The 21,038-nt window shown below is 36.6% G+C and overlaps 2 protein-coding genes across 3 annotated transcripts; one reads left to right on the top strand and one right to left on the bottom strand.

Annotated features, from left to right (window-relative positions):
- The first annotated feature begins 6,351 nt into the window (after positions 1 to 6,351).
- On the top strand, positions 6,352 to 13,714 carry LOC110739883 (UDP-arabinose 4-epimerase 1-like). 2 transcript variants are annotated; one of them, XM_021920362.1, is made up of 11 exons: positions 6,352 to 6,539; positions 7,022 to 7,145; positions 7,650 to 7,774; positions 8,181 to 8,294; positions 8,387 to 8,494; positions 8,894 to 8,985; positions 9,607 to 9,748; positions 9,877 to 9,974; positions 11,426 to 11,555; positions 12,137 to 12,281; positions 13,171 to 13,714. In XM_021920362.1, exons 2-11 carry the CDS (start codon positions 7,085 to 7,087, stop codon positions 13,410 to 13,412), a joined length of 1,257 nt encoding a protein of 418 aa, XP_021776054.1. In that variant the 5' UTR covers positions 6,352 to 6,539; positions 7,022 to 7,084; the 3' UTR covers positions 13,413 to 13,714. The 2 variants fall into 2 exon arrangements, with proteins under 2 accessions (XP_021776054.1, XP_021776055.1); XM_021920363.1 differs by lacking the exon at positions 6,352 to 6,539 and adding an exon at positions 6,762 to 6,868.
- Positions 13,715 to 15,631: 1,917 nt separating this feature from the next.
- LOC110739882 lies at positions 15,632 to 17,200 on the bottom strand. Its single transcript, XM_021920361.1, has one exon. The coding sequence runs from the start codon at positions 17,098 to 17,100 to the stop codon at positions 15,895 to 15,897; it is 1,206 nt and encodes a 401-aa protein (XP_021776053.1). The 5' UTR covers positions 17,101 to 17,200; the 3' UTR covers positions 15,632 to 15,894.
- Positions 17,201 to 21,038: the final 3,838 nt, after the last annotated feature.

Genomic DNA, 21,038 nt, shown 5'->3' with positions numbered 1-21,038 from the left:
GATGATAAATTACCATATTACTTTGTGCAACTTTTATGTACTGTATTACAGGCTTACCATATTCAAAGAAAAAATGGCAAAAAATCAAAACACAATCAAAGTAATGAAAATCGACCAAAAGTGTCGGCTGATTAATTAATTAAAACAGTCGGCCAAAAGGCCGACTGACGAATTGAGAATCGTCAATAAACCCCGACCCCTTGGCCGGGTAAAGAAAAAAACGGCACGCAGGCCGTATAAATAGAAAAAATAAAGCATAGCTTAATTAAGCAGAAGGAGGGCGGTCAAGTTTAGCAAGCGTCTGAGGCAAGTCCTCAACTGGCGCCTGGTCCTTCTCAGCAGTCGCCTCCTCCTACGCAGGACCTTCCTGGGGCGGCTCCTCCTAGGCTGGCTCCCCCTACCTCGGCTCCCCTGCCGCCTCGCCTTCCTGCTCAGACTCAGAAGAAGAGTCAGATGACTCCTCCTCCTCTTCGGCCGCCTCCTCATCGTCTATCTGACCAAGAATTTCAGCATTGTAGGCGTCAGAACAGGTGGCGAACTGCTTATCCCATTTTTCAAAGTTGGAATTAGGGAGTAGAGCAGCCCAGGAACTCTTCATGATGGCCATATAGTCATCATTCATGTCCTGGACGAGGACCTCCTTGTCCTTTTGCTCCGCCTCCGACAGTTGAGCTTGAATTTGAGCAGTAAGGTCCGCCTCTTGAGTCTGTAGGCGGCTCTTCAGCTTGGTAAGGCGCCTACGCAGGCTCTCCTCCTCCTTCTCCGCCTGCCTGAGAGGCTCCATCTCCTCTCTAAGGGCCGCCAAGGAATGCTCCAGCTCTTGAATCTTGGCCCTGGCCGCCTCAAGGTCCTTCTTGACCTACAAATTGGCTGACGCCTGAGAATAAAGGATGTCAATCGTCAAGATTTCATTTTGGGCTATCTGGAACATAGCCTTGTCAAAATCAGAGGCGTTCATGGCCTTGGCAGAATTTACCTCTCGGTTCTTCTCATTAATGGGCCGACAGAGCCCTTGCACGCGGAGCATAGTCTGCGGGCGTCAGTTACACCAGGCGTCAAATAAACAGGCGGCTTAAACCAATAAAGCATTAAAAAGTGCTAAGTTACCTCAGCCAGGATGGCCTCCAAATTCAGGGTGCCGACTCCTGGCACATGGTCCTTCTCCTCAGTAGGAATGGAGCGCAGCATAGTCCTGGCCATCTGGACCAGGTCAATCTCAGCAGGGGCGCCTGCAAAAAAATAGATTGGTTAAATTCAGTCAAAACACGAAAAACAAGTCGCCTGGTTCTCATAAAACAGGCGGCCCTTCAATCAAATTCACAAAAAGAAAGGCAACTAACTTTGGTATCCCTTGGAGGCCGGCTGGTCGCCGGGGTAACAGGCGTCCTAACCCCTCTAGGGGGGGTTCCTGTTCTGCTTCTCAGCAGAAGGCCGCCTGGCATTCCCAGGTGTGGAGACGTCCCTAGCCGTCTGCTTTCGGACTTTGGGGTCCGGCTGGGAAGCAGGAGAGGACCTGGACGTGTTGCCCTGCAAACAAAATTAAACAAATTAATAAGCAGGCGGTGGGTTTACTAGAGAGATTTCTCAGGAGAGGTTCCCAGAGAACCAATCCCATGCTGACACGTGGCATACCCAATGATTGGGTAAAATGACGGCTTTTCTAGCCCAATTCCCGAGGAAGCCCTCCATTCCTAAGTTTTCGTTACCTAGGATGGCGGCACACATTTCAAGACCCTATAAATAGAGAGATGTTCCCATCATGGGACACATTCAGAAATATACGCAAAAAACAGAGCAATCATTAATTGCAGATATTCTCTCGAAATCCGAGAAAATACTTCACTTTCCGCACTTTTTACAGACTCCATACACGTTCTAACTTGATCGTTGGAGGCGGAACTCCACCCACCCGAAGTCTCCGCTATTTTGCAGGTACAGGAGTCCAGAGACCAATCTTGGAATTGTAACTCTCCCGCAGGACATCAAAAAACTTCGAAACACTAATAAGTTCAAATAATTTCAAATCAATACTAATAAGTTCTGATAAGTTCTAATAAGTAAAAATAAGTATTGCATTCTCAAAAAAATAAAAAAATAAAAAAATTCAATAAGTATATTATAAGTTCGGATCAATATTAATAAGTTAAGATAATAAGCAAAATTAAGTTAAATAGAATGGACCCATAAAGCAAGTCATAATTTATATTTTTTACTAGTACTTCGTATAATTTACATGTCATAATGTGAGTATCAACTACAATGGGAGTACTATTTTTCAGGCGCGTGCATATTTACAATTTCTATTTACAATGGGAGAAGGAGGGATATAAGGATAATTCCAACCTGACCACAAGGGTTAAAGGCGGAGTTGTAACCACTATTTCAAACCATTCCAAAATTTTAAGATTCTTAAAGCTAAACTTTGAACCTGTAGGTAATTAAACGTATAGTGTAAGAGAATGACAAAAACCTAAAATAAAACAAGAAAAAAGGAAATGAGTGTAGAAGCAAGTATGTATTACACCATTCCTGACTAAGCTAACAATTAGGTACTCACATTTGAGGGTTTTCACCCTTTGAGTACTCACTTTTCTTCACCCTTTAGGTACTCATGCTCAAATTTAGGTTAGTAATCATACCCTTCACCATATCACAGTTAATCCTAATATAATTAACTTGTTTTTTAAAAAAAAAAATCAATTTTATGTATAAACATAAGTTTTATTTTATCCGGCATTGTTTTATATAGTGTCATAATTGTGTGGCTTGCTTTTAGAATGACCAATTATAAATATAATGTACTCTACTTCATATATGTATTCATACAATAATTTTAAAGAGCAAATTTTGTAAAATAATTATTTTAGTATATATTTATGATTTTATTTTTGGATTTAATTATTTTAGCCAGCTGTGTGTCCTGCGTCCTACGTGAAGTGGGGTGCAAACATCGCTGCAAAACTGCTGCGATCTTAACACCGCCGTGATCCCACACACCAAGTGCCGCTGTGTACAGCGCAGCCCTATCCACCGCCAACAGCTCCGCCAATAAATCTGCCTGATCCGCATCTGTGACAACAGATGCTCGGTTTCCCTCTACGGGAATCCCAAGGATGGCCTCGACGTCATGCAACATGATCGTCATCTCACCGAACGGAAGGTGGAAAGAGTTCGTGTCCGGCTGCCATCGCTCACTCTAGTGCCCCTCAATCGGCCGACCATCTCGCTCTCCTCCGGCCAAGCCTCAGCCCAACTACACAAGAAGTTACAAGTCCTCTCCCGGGTTTGGCATTTCAAAATGCCGCTATCCAAAGCCCGCTCCTGGTCCTCCCAAATACGGGTAGCGATGTGTCCTAGAAAGCTAGGAATCACACTCCCGTCTATAGGTCCCCCGGCCACCTCACCCCTCACCATCCAAGAATCATTAACGGCCCTTGACCGTTTTCTGCTACCCACAGACACAGTGGACGCAGATGATGTGCCAGATCTACTAACAAACCTACCATCTCGACCCTTACGCACATCTACCCTATGCGTCTCATACGTATCATCAAGCCTCTGACTGAATGGACCGTAATCATCATATGGTCCACTCTGATCGTCGACATCCTCATCTGCATCATCCTCGTCCTCGACCTCCTCCTCCTCCTCCTCCTCCTCCTCCTCATCATCATCATCATCTTGATCATCCGCAGAACAGTGCACCCGTTCTCTGCGGGCCGAGGCCGAAATACCACGGGATCTAACGTGTCTGGGCCCCGAGCTCTCCATTGAGTAGATCGTACTCCTCACGACGTCAATACTCTTCCCCACACCAGGTCCAAATTGCGATGCCTAACTCCAAGTAAATAACGAAACATAATAACGAAAACAAATTAAAAAAAAGTCGAAAATAAACACAAAAGCAAATAAACAAGTTACGGAAATAAAATTATAAACATAAAAAATATAAATATAAACAAGACAATATACATATAAACATAAGAAATATAAACATAAACATATACCAAAAACAAAAAATATAACCAAAAACAAAAAATATAAACTACAAACAAAAAAAAAACAAACATAAACAAAAACAAAAAATATTACCAAAAACAAAAAATATAAATACAAAAAAGGACGAAAATAAACACAAAAGCAAATAAACAAGTAACGGAAATAAAATTATAAACATAAAAAATAAAAACATAAACAACACAATATAAATAAAAACATAAAAAATATAAATATAAACATAAAAAAATATAAATATGAACATAAAAAAATATAAATATGAACAAAACAATATACCAAAAACAAAATATATAACCAAAAAAAAAAAATATAAACAACAAACTAAAAAATGAAAAACATAAACAAAAACAAAAAAATCAAAAATGCAAAGAAAAACCAAAAACAAAAAACTAACAAAACTTAAAAAATTTAAAATTGCAAAAACTTAAAAAAAGAAGAACATCAAAATTTTAAAGAAAATTTATAAAAAAAAAAAGGGAACTTATAATTTTTTTACATACAAAAATATAATTCAAAAAAAAAAAAAAAACAATACATAGGAACATAAAATTAAAAATTAAAACCAGAAACAATTTTTTTTTTAAAAAAAAAATAGAACATAAAATTAAAACAAATAAAAAAACAAAATTTAAAAAAAAAAAGGGAACATACAATTTAAAAAAAAGAAAAAACAAATTTTAAAAAAAAAAAAAAAAATTTCGAAAATAAAATTTAAAATTAAAAAAAAACAAAAAAAAATTAAAAAAAAAAAAAAAAAGGAGGAGGCGCCTAGGCAAGACTCCTGTACGGTGGTGGCGGCGCCTATCCCAGACGCCACCACCACGGCTGTGGCGCCTAGCCTATCCGCCGCCGCCGTGGTAGTGGCGTCTGGGCTAGGCGCCGCCTCCACCGTACGGGCGTCCTGCCTAGGCGCCTCCTCCGTGGTGGTGGCGTCTCGCCTTGGCGCCCCACCGTCGCCGGAGGTTTTTTTTTAAAAAAAAAATTACAAAAATTACCTTCTCGCCGGCAAACCGCCTTCCGCCCACCGCCGGAGCCGCCACTTCCTTGCCGGGCCGCCTCGACATAGCTCGGGAAATAATTTAGAGAGAGAAAGTGGAAGTAGAGAGTAGAGAGAGAAATTGTGTTTTTTAGTTTGAGGGCAAAAGTGTCATTTCACTCTTATTTTGTGGGCTTTATGTAGGAATTTGCGGGCGATGTTTAACAGTTCACAAAACTTAACCTAGCTCTATTTTCTATTTGGAAAAATCCCTAATTACTTGTGAATTTCATTAAATAGAGGAGATCATATATGGTCGGGACGGGCTTTGCCCAAAATCTTTGGCCCATTTTGGGCCTAGTCTCCAGCCGAAAAAGGCGTGCCTAAACCAGATATTTTGGTCCAAGAAAATCAGGCTTTTCGGGCCAAATTGGGCCTGCCTAAAAGTTTAATTAAAAAAATACTTAGTACCATTTTTTTAGGACAGCCTAAACTTTTTTTTTTTTTTGAAAATCTGGTGGTGTCCGAATTTCAGACCGTAAAATTCTTACAAACCCGGATATTTATTGGGTCGGATTGAGACAAGCCGCCAAATCGGGCTTGACATGATCAGGAGTACGTTAAATTAAATTTAAACCCTATATACAATAACGACGATCTTTGTTGATTCTTAGATGATGAAATGAGTTTTAAGGTATGTTGCTGGTAATTTTTTTGCACATGTGGTTTCTTTTGATTTTTTTTTTTTTTTTTTTTTCCTTCATGAAATTAGGTTTATTTTAGAATTAGATCTTGTACTCATAACAATTAAAGCCATCTCAATCTCATGAGATCAGAAAACTTTACGAACATACAAATTCAATGTGAACATCAAATAATCATGGACATAACTTAGCATTCTAAATATAAAGTAAATTATCATTTCCCAACTTCTCACTCCAACTTTCCAAACCCTTAACAATTGTTATTCTAAGTATTAAAACTTCATGCACACATTCATGTACACATTATACGAAGTATTAAAACTTCCAACATCGTTTCCTTCGATACATCCCATCACTTTGCACCGATACACTCTACTCGTAGCCTCGTAATAATTGTTATTCTAATCAACGGTGGCGTTGTATATGTAGTACGTACATGTGAGCTAAAGCAGACATAGCAACATTAATAAATGAAAGAAAACCTGAAAAAGTGAAAAAAAAAGTGGTACTAAAATTCCACAAAGTTTACGTATTTCTTAATATTAATTAGCATTAACTTAAACATTAAACGCGCTAGTTTGACACTTGTTAATACCACGCACTCCGCTAACGCCGGACCAATTCTATAAATTTTGACGAATCATAAATTCACAACACTCCTCTCACTTTCTCTCTCCTCTCTTTCATTCATAATCTTTGACCCCTACCATTCCAACTGCTTCTGTCAATTTCTGTACAATTTTTTTTTATTCTATTAAATTAAATTAAATAAATAATTTATTATTTTTATTTATACCCTTCTTATTTTGATCGATTTCTGTGACTTTGATATTTAAATTTGGGTATGATTTTACTTTCCCTTTTTGTGTTTTTTTAATTTGTTTTGTTTAATTTTTTTGATTTTGGTAAGTTTGATTTTTCACATTTTTTTTGAAAATTTGAATGAATATCACTTTAGGGTTGTTTGATACTATTTCTTTGGTGGCAGCGGCATGCATGTGTTAGGTTCAATTAATTTTGAAATTTCATTTGTCACTTTCCACTTATTGGGATCTTGCGCAATTATTTCTCAAATTGTCTCCTTTTTTCCCTACTTTTTCTGTCTTTATTTATTAATTTTTGATTTGAAAGATTCATTCATTCATTCAGTAGAATTTGAAGATTTTTCTGGGTATTTAAATTTTGTACCTTTGATTCTATTTTTTAAAATTTAATTTATAAATTTGAATTTGGTTGGTAATGATTTTACTTTTAGATAGATATAATATGCAATTTTAATCATGGGATGATAATGATTTTGATTATGATTATGTTGATTTTGCAGATGATTTAAATTTGGTTGATTATATACAATTATACATTGTTAATTGAAGTAGTTGTTCTACAAATGCTCGGGTTTACCAGAGCACGAAATCAGTCCAGAAACGGTAGATCTTTGCCTGTTGCAGGTGGGTTTTTTTTTCTCATCTTCAATTTTATATTATTGTTTTGGTGTATAAGTTGCCACATAGTAGATGTAGACGGGGTTCGATTCGATTGAAGTATTGTCCCGAGTCTTTAGCGAACAAGCTAGTTGATATCCGACATATTTTTTATTTTGGTTAGTTGTGGCCCTGTATTTGTGTGGAAATTGTGCTTTTAGCTGATTGAAAAAGAAAGTAAGGGTAATATGGAAAGTGTGGAAAACTAACTAAAAGCTGATATTATTCTGATGGATTTTTGAGGATAATTGTTTGATCTTGTTTCTCTTACCTTTTATTTTTTCTTTCTATCAAAGTTGAATTGGTTGTGTTTGTTGGATTATAATGATGATTTTGGTGGTATTTTTCTCGCATGTTTATAATGTCACGAATAACATGATGCTAAGATAGAAGGTATACAGATTTGTTGATGAAGTATATGAATTGTATAATATAGAGTTTTTATGTTATTTGTTTTCATTTGGCTTGTAGGCATAGATTACGCTGATCCAAAGCGGAAGGGTAATGTCGTAGGTAAAATAGTTATAGCTGCTGGGTTGATTGCATTTTGCCTTATTATGATCAAGCAATCTCCAACATTTAACAGCCCAAGCCAAGTAAGATTTCTACCATAAATTTTCATTTATACTTGTATATATATATAGGAGTGTTTGCATAGAGAAAAGACGGTACAGTTGTGAGTCAGTCTAAGCTTGATCGCCGATTATTTTTACTAATGCCGGTTATGTAAGCCTGATTGAAGGTAGGAATCCAGGGCTGAATTTTTTTGAAGGCATAAATTTCGCTTCTTTCACATAATTACGACTTTGTTATGTACTTTGGCTTAAATTATTAAGCTGCATTTCATGGTAGTTGTGCCTCATTGGATTGACATTATGCTGCATGGAAAGAAAGAATGTAGCTTATTCTCTTATAGTGTTATCTTGAATCTGGTGATGTTGAAGCAATCCTCTAATGTTTACATTTGTTCTCAATGTATTTTCTTTCCCCCCCCCCCTTCAGTTTTCTCGCCGTGAAATGGGGGTCACTCATGTCCTGGTAACTGGGGGTGCTGGTTTTATTGGATCCCACGCAGCACTAAGACTTTTGAAAGACTCTTATCGCGTGACAATTGTGGTATCCTCTCCTTTCAATCATCCTTATTGTCCAGTTATTCACTAGTCATTCAGTTCTTGAGGTTTACAAATAGATTGTTTAATAATGTGTAGGACAATCTTTCTCGAGGGAACCTGGCTGCTGTTAAGATTTTGCAACAAATGTTTCCAGAACCAGGAAGACTTCAGTTTGTATATGCTGATCTGGGAGATGCTACTGCTGTATCCTTATTGTGGCATGCCATTGTTTATTTGTTCAACTTTTTTATATTCCTTTGTGCCTTCTCTATCAGAATTAGAAATCGATTAAATGGACTCAACAATGTATTCTATATATAAGCAGTATGCTTCCACATAGTATCAATTTTTATTCTATTTGTATTTTAACATCTTTCTACCCTGCTGCAACTTGCTAATTGTACATCCAACATAGTTCTTCTGAAAGAAGTGTGATTTAGGCACTATCCATGAGGCTTCTGTTTGGCACTTTAGTGCATCTTCATTTTACTGATTATCTACCAGACTTATATTATTCTCCTTTGGCCTATCTCATTTCCAAACGGTAATTTGGCAGAGTTAGAGTCTTTTATCCTCCATGATTTTCCTTAATTTAAATGCCAGGTAAACAAACTTTTTTCCGAAAATGCTTTTGATGCTGTGATGCATTTCGCTGCTGTTGCATATGTTGGAGAGAGCACTCTTGACCCTCTTAGGTAAGCTTTATTTTAGCCGTGTTTGAATGTTTCTTTGAAGTTTTGGGTAACAGTAGTATCATATTATTATATCATTTCCTATACGTGTATTGTTTTGAACATAGTATTAAGAGTGATTACAGTTGATGACTGTTGGGGGCTTTACATTGAAATGAAATGTAACAAATTGTTTTATAGGTATAAATTGTTGTGTTAATTACATTCTTCCTTACATTACCTTAATTTATTTTAGCAATTTGAATTTATGATTGATTGATTGACAGAGATGGCTTAGTGAAATCCAATAGCTTAGTATTGAATGGATCTTTCCAGGATTGACTTTGTGATTAGCCATGTGAATATGTACTATGCTGTATCTAAAGTTTGCTTTCACATATCTGAGGGAAGAGACCTTGCCTCTGTACTTAAAGAGATTCCAGAGGAATCATTACTGGCTTAATGTATATGCTTAATGGATCCTGCTTAAACTTGCTGGTTAAGTAATTTGCGTTCAATAGAAATATCAAACCACTCACAATATCTTTGCCAGTCATTTGTTTGATGTAATATTTTCTAGTATTAGTCCATGTCTTAAAAGGTTATTAATGTTTCCGTGTACAATCAATTTTGGTGGTGGTTCAGATATTATCACAATATTACATCAAACACCTTGGTAGTATTGAAGGCAATGGTAAAGCATGAAGTACGTACTTTGATATATTCAAGTACATGTGCAACATATGGTGAGCCTGAGAAGATGCCCATAACAGAGGAAACTCCTCAGGTTAGAGCCTGTTGAAAATTCCCTTGCTTTTTCATTAGTTTACTTGCTATGTACTTTTTTTTGGTAGAAAGTCATACTGTCAAAAGCTATTGGCTCTCTCCTCAATTTTAACTCTGTTGCTGTTTCAGGTTCCTATTAACCCATATGGTAAGGCTAAGAAGATGTCAGAAGATATTATTTTGGATCTCACTAAGCCAAACAAGGACATGGCAGTTATGATATTAAGGTTAGTCATCTGTCGGAACTAACAGGAATTAGCCTTGAGCATTTCCATTATATTACAAGTTATGTCTACCTGAAACTAAGAGCTGTATGCATAATGGAGTATTGTGAGCAGGGCTTAGTCTCAGTTAACGTATCTGAAAATTTAGTATCACAAGATACAAAGTGATAATAAGGTGTAAACTGTAAATAACAAGGAAGATTTTTAGTTTAAGAAATAGAGTAATTCCTTTTTTTTTTTTTTTTTCCTCTTCCCTAGTCTGCTTTGCATTTCTTCCCTAGTCTGCTTTGCATTTAAAAAAATACCGTCACTTTTCCTAAATTTTTAATTTTCTATCTGATTAGGGTTGTCCTTTTAAAGTATTTTACTAGCCTGTAGAGGTGGTGTAGTTTTTTTTTTTTTCTTCTCTTTTACTCAGTTTCACTGAATTTAGAACATTTTTTCTACCAAACATTTCCCTATTCTGATGCTTCTGATGACAGCTGGAAGTATAATAATTTCTTTGTTGTGAAATATTACTTCTTTGCAACATCCTACATTCTAACCGGACATCTCTATTGAATTTCCAAAGTATAGACTTTCTCAGCTCTAAATTTACCCTTGTTAAGTGGTTAGCAACAGTCTTTATTAATAATAGGTAAATAAAGCTCTTGGTGAACTTATATTGTTAACTTGGGGAAGTTTACAAAGTAATCATTAACTAATTAATCTGATTTACACACTACTTCTAAACACTGAAGTTAGGGAGCTGGATCTATTAGCTAATTAGCAACCTGATTGCAATGCATGGTCCTTGTCATGGTATCATTTTCACCTTTTGTGTGCTTTTGCACACTTAGGCACCACCCTTAGATCACATTAAAAGGCTTAGAGCACTTATCCTCACCTTACCCTACTACAATTCCTATGTTATCCCATCCAATGGTTATATGCTCATGTCAACTGTGCGCTTTCTATCAGCTATCTGGGCAATGATTGCCCATTCCCTCTTTTGCTCCTTTGTTGGCCTTTTTCAACATCTTGATTAACACTGCTTCTTCAATGGGGTTGGGCGAGGTAGTCATGAAACTGGGCTAGGAGTACCCAAGAGGCCAAGAATGTTACTCGTTTTGTCTTGTATATTGTTAAATTTATCTTTCATTCTTGTTCTTTAGCGTGTTCTTTGGGTCTAGATTGTAGACTTCTTCACTTTGCACATGGAAATTGTACATGCATTCGAAATAATATCTGAAAGTAATTTCTAATTTTTCCTGAGCTCTAGTAGGTAGGATTTTTCTTTCTAGGGTCCACTTTTGTATGTGACAAACATCGTCAGGTCTATGCATTGTTGATATGAGTCATCACTGTACATTCTTTGCTGTGTGCTTTTGGATGTTTGCACAAGTTTCAAGCTGTTTTGTTCCATCTGTTTACATGATCTTTCTAACTTGGATCTTGTTTCTGTATATGTTTAGATATTTTAACGTCATTGGGTCAGATCCTGATGGAAGATTGGGGGAGGCTCCTAGACCTGAGTTGCGAGAGCATGGACGTATTTCAGGCGCATGTTTTGATGCAGCTCGTGGTATTACTCAAGGACTGAAGGTATGCATGTATATGTGTACTTTATGTATGCATATTGTGCACTGTTGTCTAATCCTTCATGATATCTGTCTGTGTATATGGATGGTAGTATTTTGTGGAAAATCTGTAAAAATTGTCTAAAAGTGACAACTTTGATTTTGCCGTTAGTCTGTTCTACAATTGAATGGAGTCTACTAGTCTGCATGTGTGGAAAACCTCTTCTCCTTTTCTCCAACCATATTTTATCATTTGAATTTAAGTAATCCTCTTCATGTTTTTTCAATCAGCAATCTTTGCTACTATCCATTTGTCTTCGTGATACACAAAGCACACGTTCTTGTATGAATTAAAACTAGTGGACTTTCGTATTTTTGTATCCTACCCTCAGCTTTTGGCTGGGGAGCACTTTCATGAGTGAATGTTCAGTGGCCGCTGAGCAGCTTCTTTGCTTTTTTCTGTGTTTGCAAGCTCTTACTCCCCGATTTGTGGCACTGCTAATCTCTAAAAGACAAGACAAAAATACTACATTTTTTTATCATCTTCTGATGAACTTAATTCTTGCAGTTAGAGCCATATATTTATGTCAGATATTGATTATACAGGTAAGAGGAACAAATTACAAAACACCAGATGGCACTTGTATACGAGATTACATTGATGTGACGGATCTGGTTGATGCTCATGTCAAAGCTCTTGAAAAGGCAACGCCAGGCAAGGTTGGAATCTACAATGTTGGAACAGGAAAAGGTAATGTGTTGAAATTCATTGTTGATTGGAAATTTTGTCCGATTCCACCTATTAAAATTGGGTTTTTGTCAAAAAACCTCTCTCAATTTTTATTGTAAGAAGACACCTTAATCATTTTTTTTTGTCAAACACCACCTTTAGCCGGATTTCACCCTTTGACTCACTATTTTCGGCTTTGACTCCGCTCAAACTCTCATTTTCTTTCATTCCTTTGCTGTACCACCACCTTCTCTTCTCTTTCCACTGCCACTATGTCTCCCCCACCTCCTCTCTCTTCTCCTCTTTTTTAATCTTTATCTCTCTCTTAATTCTAGTTGTTTGGTGAGTTTTTCTTGATGATTGAGGTTGATTTTAGGGTAAATGATATAGTTTTCAAGTTGTTAAAGTTGTTTTGGCCTTTTGGGGTGGGGTGGGGTGGGTGGTTATGGAGGTGGTTGAGTGGTTTAGAGGTTGGTGGGTTTCCGTTAGTGGGTGATTGGTTTCGGTGGTGTTTGGTGGTTTTGAGACACTATTGAGGGAGTTGGGTGGATTTTGGAGAGGTTCCATGGGGGCGGCATTGTTGGGCTGGGTGGTAAGATGGGTATATATGGTGCATGGCACATGGGTGCTTAATACCGGAAAAGGAAATTCTATGTCGAAATCCGTCATTAGGTGCTAATTAAAAAATAAAAAGAAATAAAAAAAATGAAAAAGATAAGTGGCTTCTTACGGGAAAAAAATAAAATAAAATTGAAAGATGTATTTTAAAAGGTGGTTTTTTTGACAAATTTTCCTTTTGAATTTTCCTTGCTGGAGTTTTTGTAGGATCCATTGGGAGGTTAATTAGCTTTTTTGACCTACAATTTAATATGTGGATTATTTCTTACTGAAGTTTATCTTGTATTACCAGGTAGTTCTGTCAAAGAATTTGTGGAGGCTTGTAAGAAGGCGACTGGGGTAGACATAAAGGTTGATTATCTCCCTCGTCGCCCAGGTGATTACGCTGAAGTTTACAGCGACCCAACAAAGATTAGGGAGGAGCTGAACTGGACAGCGAGGCATACAGATCTCCAAGAGAGTTTGGAGACAGCGTGGAGATGGCAGAAGACTCATCGAAATGGCTACGGACCTGCACTATCAACAGCTATCTAAATGGGTGTACCCTGCATTAGGATGCCGTTAAGTAGACCCTGTTTTCAGATGCATAGCCCCTGACTAGTGATTGTAGGAGAAGAGGGTGGTTAAATTCGAGGGTTATAGGTATTTATTCATTATTATTATTGTTGTTAAAAGGTATACTTATTTGTAGGATAGTTATTGTAGGAAGCAATAATTCATTTGTTACATCATGTCGTCGCCCAAATAGATGTATAATTATATACAATAATCATCCTAGTAGGAGCTTTTATTGATTATGAATTTTTCTGGGCTCAGGCCATTAGATTTACACTTAACTGCAATCGGCCCTTTCCCTGCCACAACTTTTGAGTAATTTTAGTATTTAACTGTTTTGCTTTCATAAGATCAATGGTTTAAGTATTTCATGTGTAATACCGAGTAAAAGGTGCTTGTACTCCATAGCCATGTTATATTATGATTATAAACTTTCATAAAATGATAGGTTTCGTAAAATCCTCACAGGCAGATTGCAAAACTTCCAGTTTTTCAGATAGGCTAGGCGACTATCGGACCTTCACAACCACATCCAGGATTTTGTTTTAAACAGTTACAAGGCAATCTCACCAAAGACGTCAGAAAATGTAATTCTTCTCATCTTCTGTCACTGCTTTCACATACTAACCTAGTCCCTCTACATTAATATGCAATCTTTACATGTCTGATACAGACCACAGATACTTCTCACTCAGTAGCTCCTTTTTCATTTGTTCTTTTGAACAATTGCTTTTCATGTCCTACATAGCAAAGAAAAGAGGATGAGAACATTGTTACTTTTCTTTCAAACTAGTTGTTGGTCCTTCAAACACTTGGCCGGTAATTGTGACTCATCATAACCACCATATTAAGGAGCATTCATATTCTTTAGCTTCTCAATTTGGTATTTGGTTATGTTGTTTGGGAGACAACAAATGTAAAAAGAGAGGAGAGTTGATAGTATTGAGGCACTACTGGAGGACAGGTCTTAGAGCTGGAGGAAATCCGACTGACTAGAGAACAAAGAGGTCCTAATGTACTTCATATGCAGTAGCCAAAAAATCTGACTTATCTCAAAAATTTAAAGCTGGAATTTGCACCGAAATTCTGATTTCTTAGAATTTTCAGCTGGAGTTTGCCACACAGATTTTCAATTGTTTATTCACACATGTTGCTAGATAAATCTAATCTACTGAGCAACAGGTGAACATAGCCAATTTGATCTCATCTGAGATAGTTGATGCATGATTGCATTAAGCGTTTAAAATGTTAAGAGTAACTGGTTTAGTGGTTTTCACCAGAAGTTTAAATGCAATGAAGCATCATCATTTTTTTGGGGCAAAGGAGAATAGAAGCTTAGGTTCTCCTCATAGCCGAGAGTAGGAGATGAGCCTGCAGTACAGCATTTCTAGGAACATTACAGTTGATACATAGATCAAATTTGCTAGCAGCTTCTTGTATTTGTGTGATCACCTGTCCGACATGCCTTTGGAATGTATCAACAGCGTTCCTAACAATCTTCCCATACACACCAGGACTTTATGCATGAGTGATAAGACAGCAAGAATGTCAGCTATATGCTTAAGGTAACAACAGATTGAACATTAAAAATGTGATATCATTGCAGGGCAATAATTTAGATACAGCAGCAAAACCATAACACGTTTCTACAAAAACCCGCGAATTCGATTGGCTTAGCATGAAATAAGTCACAACTGAATATGCAAAATACAATACATAGATGGCAAAATTCAATAAGCAGAGTATCATACATTGCAAAGGAAGAGTAAGCTGGAAAAATTTACTTTAAATTCCAACGCTGAGTTATCAGGAATTCATCAGATATAATACCAGCCTGTAAATGAGTAAAGAAGCTTAGGTTCTTCTCATAGCCGAGAGTAGGAGGCGAGCCTGAAGCACAGCATTTCTGGGAACTTTATAGCAGATACATAGATCAACTTTGCTAGCAGCTTCTTAAGTTTCTGTGATCACCTTACCAACATTCCTTTGGAAGTTTTGTGGCTGGCAGAGTGCTTGACAATTACAAAGTACAAACATCATATTATGATGACATACTTCCCATCACACCATGATTTATTGTGATATGGCAGCAAGAATGACAGCTATATGCTTAAGGTAACAACAGATTGAACATTAAAAACATAACCATTGCAGCAGTAGGGCAATGATTTAAATACAGCAACAAAGCCATATATACGTTGCTACAAAACCCCGTGAACTTAGTTGGCTTAGCATAGATGACAAAATTCAAAAATAAGCAGAGTATCATACATTGCAAAGGAAGAGTAAACTGAAAAAATTACTTTTAAGTTCCAACACTATCAGGGATTCATCAGATATAATACCAGACAATTTCAGCTGATATCTAACACTAGGTTCTATTGATATTGCATCGGTTTAAAACATCAAAATTGACATTCTTTTCTAAACATAAGCTATTACAAAAGAAGGAACATCCACGTTATGCACCTCCAACTTCTGGTTTCAAAACCTCAATCACATTTGCCACAGAGCAACAAAATCTCCCTTCAGAAACCAAAGAACTCACTACCCCTTCAACTGCTTTCAGCACCTCATGAAACTCCGAATGCAAAGCCAATGAAGAGAAGTGCTCATCGACAACCAAACCAAACGCCTTCACAACATCTTCAACCCTTGGCACCCATTGACACAAGTTCAATCCCAATGTAGTAGCGGCCTTAGGACACGGACCAACATGAGGAAACCTCTCATACTTGTGCAACCACTTCCCTAAATACCTAACAAAATTCAACATTTCCTCAGCATTAAGCTTACTCAATGCACTCGAAAACACCACTTCATCAACATTTGACGATGACAACAAAAAGTGCAAACACAACTCGGCCTGTGAAAACTGATCATAGGCAACCATAAGTAGCAATGCAGCATCCTTTGCCAACCCCAATTTCTTCCCACTCGACTTCTTATCACCCACTTTCTCAATAGCAGCAGTAGCCTCACTCTCCCACTCACTCATAACACTAACCATGTTCAAACACCCTTCTTTCGACGGCGAAAGAAAGCACTTCAAAGCCCTACCTAAATCAGCAGACTCTAAATCATCAAAATACCTTAAACACAAACATACCAATTCAGACCGTCCCTTCGTAACCAGATTATACAACAAATCCGACCGAACCCCGTGATCAACGATAAACTTGTTGATGATTAATGTTTCCAAAATCATCCAATTACCCAGAATCAAACAACCCTCAATCACCAACCCCATTACATCCCTCCCAACAAACGACCCAAGCTTTTCAACCAATTTACAACAATACCCTTCAACATTTCCATCACTATCCTTCTTCGAAACCAAACCATCTAAACCTCCAAATTTAATAACCCCAACTTGTTCAAGAAAAGAAGTAAGCAATTTAACAAATGAAGCAGAGGAAAGAGATTGAGGAGATTTGATCTTACGCTTGAGTTTCTTGAAGAAAGTGGAAGTTAATTCGATAAGCTTGACATCAGGTTGAGAGATTTCGAATCCAGATAATGGCTGCAAAAGAGAAAGAGGGTTTTCAGAGCTAGGTTTGAGATTAGGGATGATGGTATCAGCGCTGAGATTGAAGGGGTAATTGAGAGGTTCGTCAATGGATTGTTGGTGGTTCGAAGCTTCGAGAATTTGCTCAAGCACAGTCATGGCGGCCGATGAAGGGGGTTCAGGAGGAAGGAGGAGGAAAAATGGGGTTTAACCTCCTTTATTGAAATGAAGTTGAGAGACGACCTGCCTCCTTTATTTATTTACAGATCGAACCTTGCGATGCAAGTATTTTTCATATAAGATTTTTAATTATTTAATTTATTGTATTTAATAATTTCAGATAAAATCACAAAAGTTTAGTATTTATTGTTTTTACTATAATTTATAATGAATTTATTAAATATAAATAAATTGCAAATATGATATTTTTCCGTTAAATGATAAATTTTTAATAATTTAAATCCTACATCATTATTCATTGTTTTACCATAACTTTTATTTCGATAGAATCACCAACCTCGTCCACAACCAACCTACTACATCAATGGATAAATTGAACCATGAAATGTTAGCCAAACTGAAATTGATATAAATTAAATCTTTACATTTATATAAAATAAATCAATATATTTACTAATAAATGAAAAATTGTTGCGATATTAAATTAAATCTATGCATTGGAATTTTTTATCATCTCAAAAAATAACCAAAGCCATCTATATATTAAGTATACAACATCTAATCGTATGTCATTACATAAACAAATAATCGTTAATTATCCTAAAAAAAATACAATGTAACTAATAATTACAAATATAAATTTAAACATAAGATTTTAAAAATTACCCCGACATTGATGACCTAAAACTAACATAAAATTACTAACACAAAATTCGCTTGATGGGGTTCTGTATTGATATGAAATTTTGTTTGTGTCGTATGATGTGTTAGATCTGCATGTACAAAAAACATTTAGTAAATAAAATATAAACATATAATTGTTGAGTATCCCAAATTAATACAATGTAAGTAATAATTAGAAATACTAATTTAAACATGGATTCAAAAAATTAAGCTAAAATTTACCCGGCCATTGATGACAAAAAATTTACACAAAATTACTAATACAAAATTTGCTTAATGGGGTTTTTTATTGATACAAAATTTTGTTTGTGTCGTATGATGTGTCAATTTATAATGGTAGGTATCACAAATTTTAATTTAATTATAATTAACGAACAATTTGTATTTCTTATCATAAATACTATCAAAATTTATCTTATAATGATAGGTATCAAACTTTATTACAAGCGTTTATCATTTAAATATTTTTTAGTATATTTTTTTTTGGATTTCTTATACTCGTAGTATTGAATTAATAAATTTATCTTTTCCTATATTTTTACTTTTTTTTTTTCATTAAAATAATTTACTTCGTGGATTATAATCTACGTGGCATTAATATTTTAGATATATCAAATCTAATTCGTTACTTTTATCTAGGTGGGGACATAATTTTTTATTCGTGGATTATAATCTACGTGGCATTAAAATTTTAGATATATCAAATCTAATTCGTTACTTTTATCTAGGTGGCGACATAATTTTTTAATTCAAAAATAAAATACAAATCTTTCTTCTTATTGGTCGAAATAAGTATATTTCTTACGTGGTGCTCCGAATGCTCTCCAAAAATGCCTATTTTAGTTATATATTAGATTTATTTATTTTTTTAACGACAAAAGAACGAGCAATTTCCAGGAAAATTGTTTTACATTACTTTTTATAAAAATTCCCTACATATCGTCCATGTCATCTATCTTATTTAAATATAATTTTTTTTTTTTTTTTGGTGTAGAACAAAACCGCTAATTCAATTAGCAGTTTTATAAAAGGTAAAACCACTAGTTGAAGCAGTTTATCTGAGTACAAAAACCACATTGTAAAAAATTGTGGGTTTAATATAAGCTAAAACTGCTAATCTAGGGTTCGTTTGGCATTGTTGTGGTTTCTGTTTTTTTTTTTTTTTTTTTTTTTTTGTTTCAAAACATATGATGTATATCAAATAATGAATCAAAAATTAGTCAACCTATTAAAATCATGATAATTTTTAAAACTGGCAAGAGAAAAGTGAAAACACCTTTTTCTTGTTTTCTGTTTTTGGTTTGTTGTTTTAAAAAAAATCAAAAACTGAAAACAAAAAACTATGCCAAACAAGCCATCAATTAGCAGTTTTATATAAGGTAATTCAATTAGCGGTTTTATGTAAGGGAAAACCGCTAATTCAATTAGCGGTTTGGCTCTAAACTAAAAAAAAAATAATAAAAAAAATTCATATTTTAAGAGGTTGGATGACGTGGATGGTATGTAGGGTATTTTGATAAAAAGTAGAGCAATTGAGGAATTTTGAGTTCTTTTAGCCATATCCATGAAAATCACTCCTGTTTGGGGTAAAAATACCCCTACAAATGGACCAATGCCAATGTGACACGTGTCCATATGCTCAGCGCTCAATGAGCCACTCAGAGCATGACACGTGTCATCTAAAGGGGAAACCAGGCTTGAAGCCCATGAAACCCTAGAAATCCATCCAAACTCTCTATAAATACTGATCATTCACATTAGTTGAGGGAGAGACAACATTGAATACACATTTAATCCACACCCAAAAACCCGAGCAATCTTCATTGCAGAATTCTCTCTAAATCAGAGAGAAGTATTTACATTCCGCACTATACTCCTCATACACATTCTAACTTGATCGTCAAAGGCGGAACTCCCTTGGAAGTCTCTGTTGTTTTGCAGGTACAGGCAGCCGGAGGTCAATCTCGGTGTTGTAACTCTCCCGCAGGACACATCAAAAAACTCCGAAACATCTGGCGCCGTCTGCGGAGAGAGTACCACTGAGATGGCTTCACAGCAGTCTATACCGCCTGCTGATAGGAGGCGGCCTACGGTCGAGGTCATAAGACCGAGTGCCTCCTCCCTATCCTAAATGTCTGAGCCGACCTAAACGTCGACCTACCCAGACAGCTTCTAGAATACCTCAATGAGGCATTCATAATCAAACCGAGGGGGTTAGTCAGGAGGCTTGGCCGTCCCTTCTGGCCCTCAGAATCCATTCGGCATAGTATGCGCTTCAGCAACCATACATACCGTGTGGAGTCATGTATGCACCCGACCCCTTTTTAGGGGTCAGGCGGCAAAAATGTCCATTAGGACTAGCAGCTCCGTCTGCAAAAGCCTTGGGGAACAACCTTCTGTGTTCTCAAACAAATAACCTTCTGGTGTGAAAGCGCTAGACTGCCGAATAATGCAGGCGTCATCAAGCCAACTGTTAACAACAGGCACCATTAGGCCAAAGGTCTAGTGCTACAGGCATCATGAGGTCATATTTGTCCCATGCTTAGACAGGCGGCATCATGCCGTCAAGCAGCCTCTTAGTCAGCCGGCATGCTCGGGCATGTTGACATACAAGCCGACTAAAGGAAGTTCAAATTTTGAAAGTCCAGCTATATACAGCCGGCATGGGTCCCATGCTTAGACAGGAAACCTCAATGCTGAGTCCAATGGGTTCATCCATGCATGTGAGCAGGGGCTGACTAATACACAGTCGTCCCCAGGCTCCCTTGTAAGCATACCATACAGGAGGCGTCATAAGGCCGACTCTCAAATGCCTCAGGCGTTGTGAGGCCGACTATCCAGTACATGAGGCGTCATAAGACTGAGTGTCAAGTGTTACAAGCGTCATATGACCAACTGTCAAGGGTCAGCTGGCAAGCTTGTAAGCTATTCTTATTATTATATCATTATTATGATTATTAAAATAAAAGAAAAATAAAAAAAAATTAATTTTGCAATTGCAAAAGTCATGCCGCCTAACTTCCATATTGTATATATTTATATACAATGTTGGAACCACTGTATATATTTACAATTGCAAAAGTCATGCATGAGAGCAATAAAGCCATGCATTTTTGAGTGGTTTGTTACGTCAAGCATATGCAAGCGGCATTGTGTTTCACTCACCTCCGGCTGTCCTAACCAATGCTTCCTTGCTTGAACTACAAACGACATAAGTGTGTGGCTCCATTTTA

The sequence above is a fragment of the Chenopodium quinoa genome, unplaced genomic scaffold (genome assembly GCF_001683475.1).
Source record: "Chenopodium quinoa cultivar QQ74 unplaced genomic scaffold, ASM168347v1, whole genome shotgun sequence".
Classification (NCBI taxonomy): domain Eukaryota; kingdom Viridiplantae; phylum Streptophyta; class Magnoliopsida; order Caryophyllales; family Amaranthaceae; genus Chenopodium; species Chenopodium quinoa.
This window is presented reverse-complemented; position numbering and strand designations above follow the sequence as displayed.

Coding starts and splice junctions, on each gene's coding strand:
- LOC110739883 (XM_021920362.1), top strand. CDS start 7,085: ATGCTCGGGTTTACCAGAGCACGAAATCAGTCCAGAAACGGTAGATCT. Junction 7,775..8,180: donor CATTTAACAGCCCAAGCCAA/GTAAGATTTCTA, acceptor CCCCCCCTTCAG/TTTTCTCGCCGTGAAATGGG. Junction 9,749..9,876: donor TAACAGAGGAAACTCCTCAG/GTTAGAGCCTGT, acceptor TTGCTGTTTCAG/GTTCCTATTAACCCATATGG.
- LOC110739882 (XM_021920361.1), bottom strand. CDS start 17,100: ATGACTGTGCTTGAGCAAATTCTCGAAGCTTCGAACCACCAACAATCC.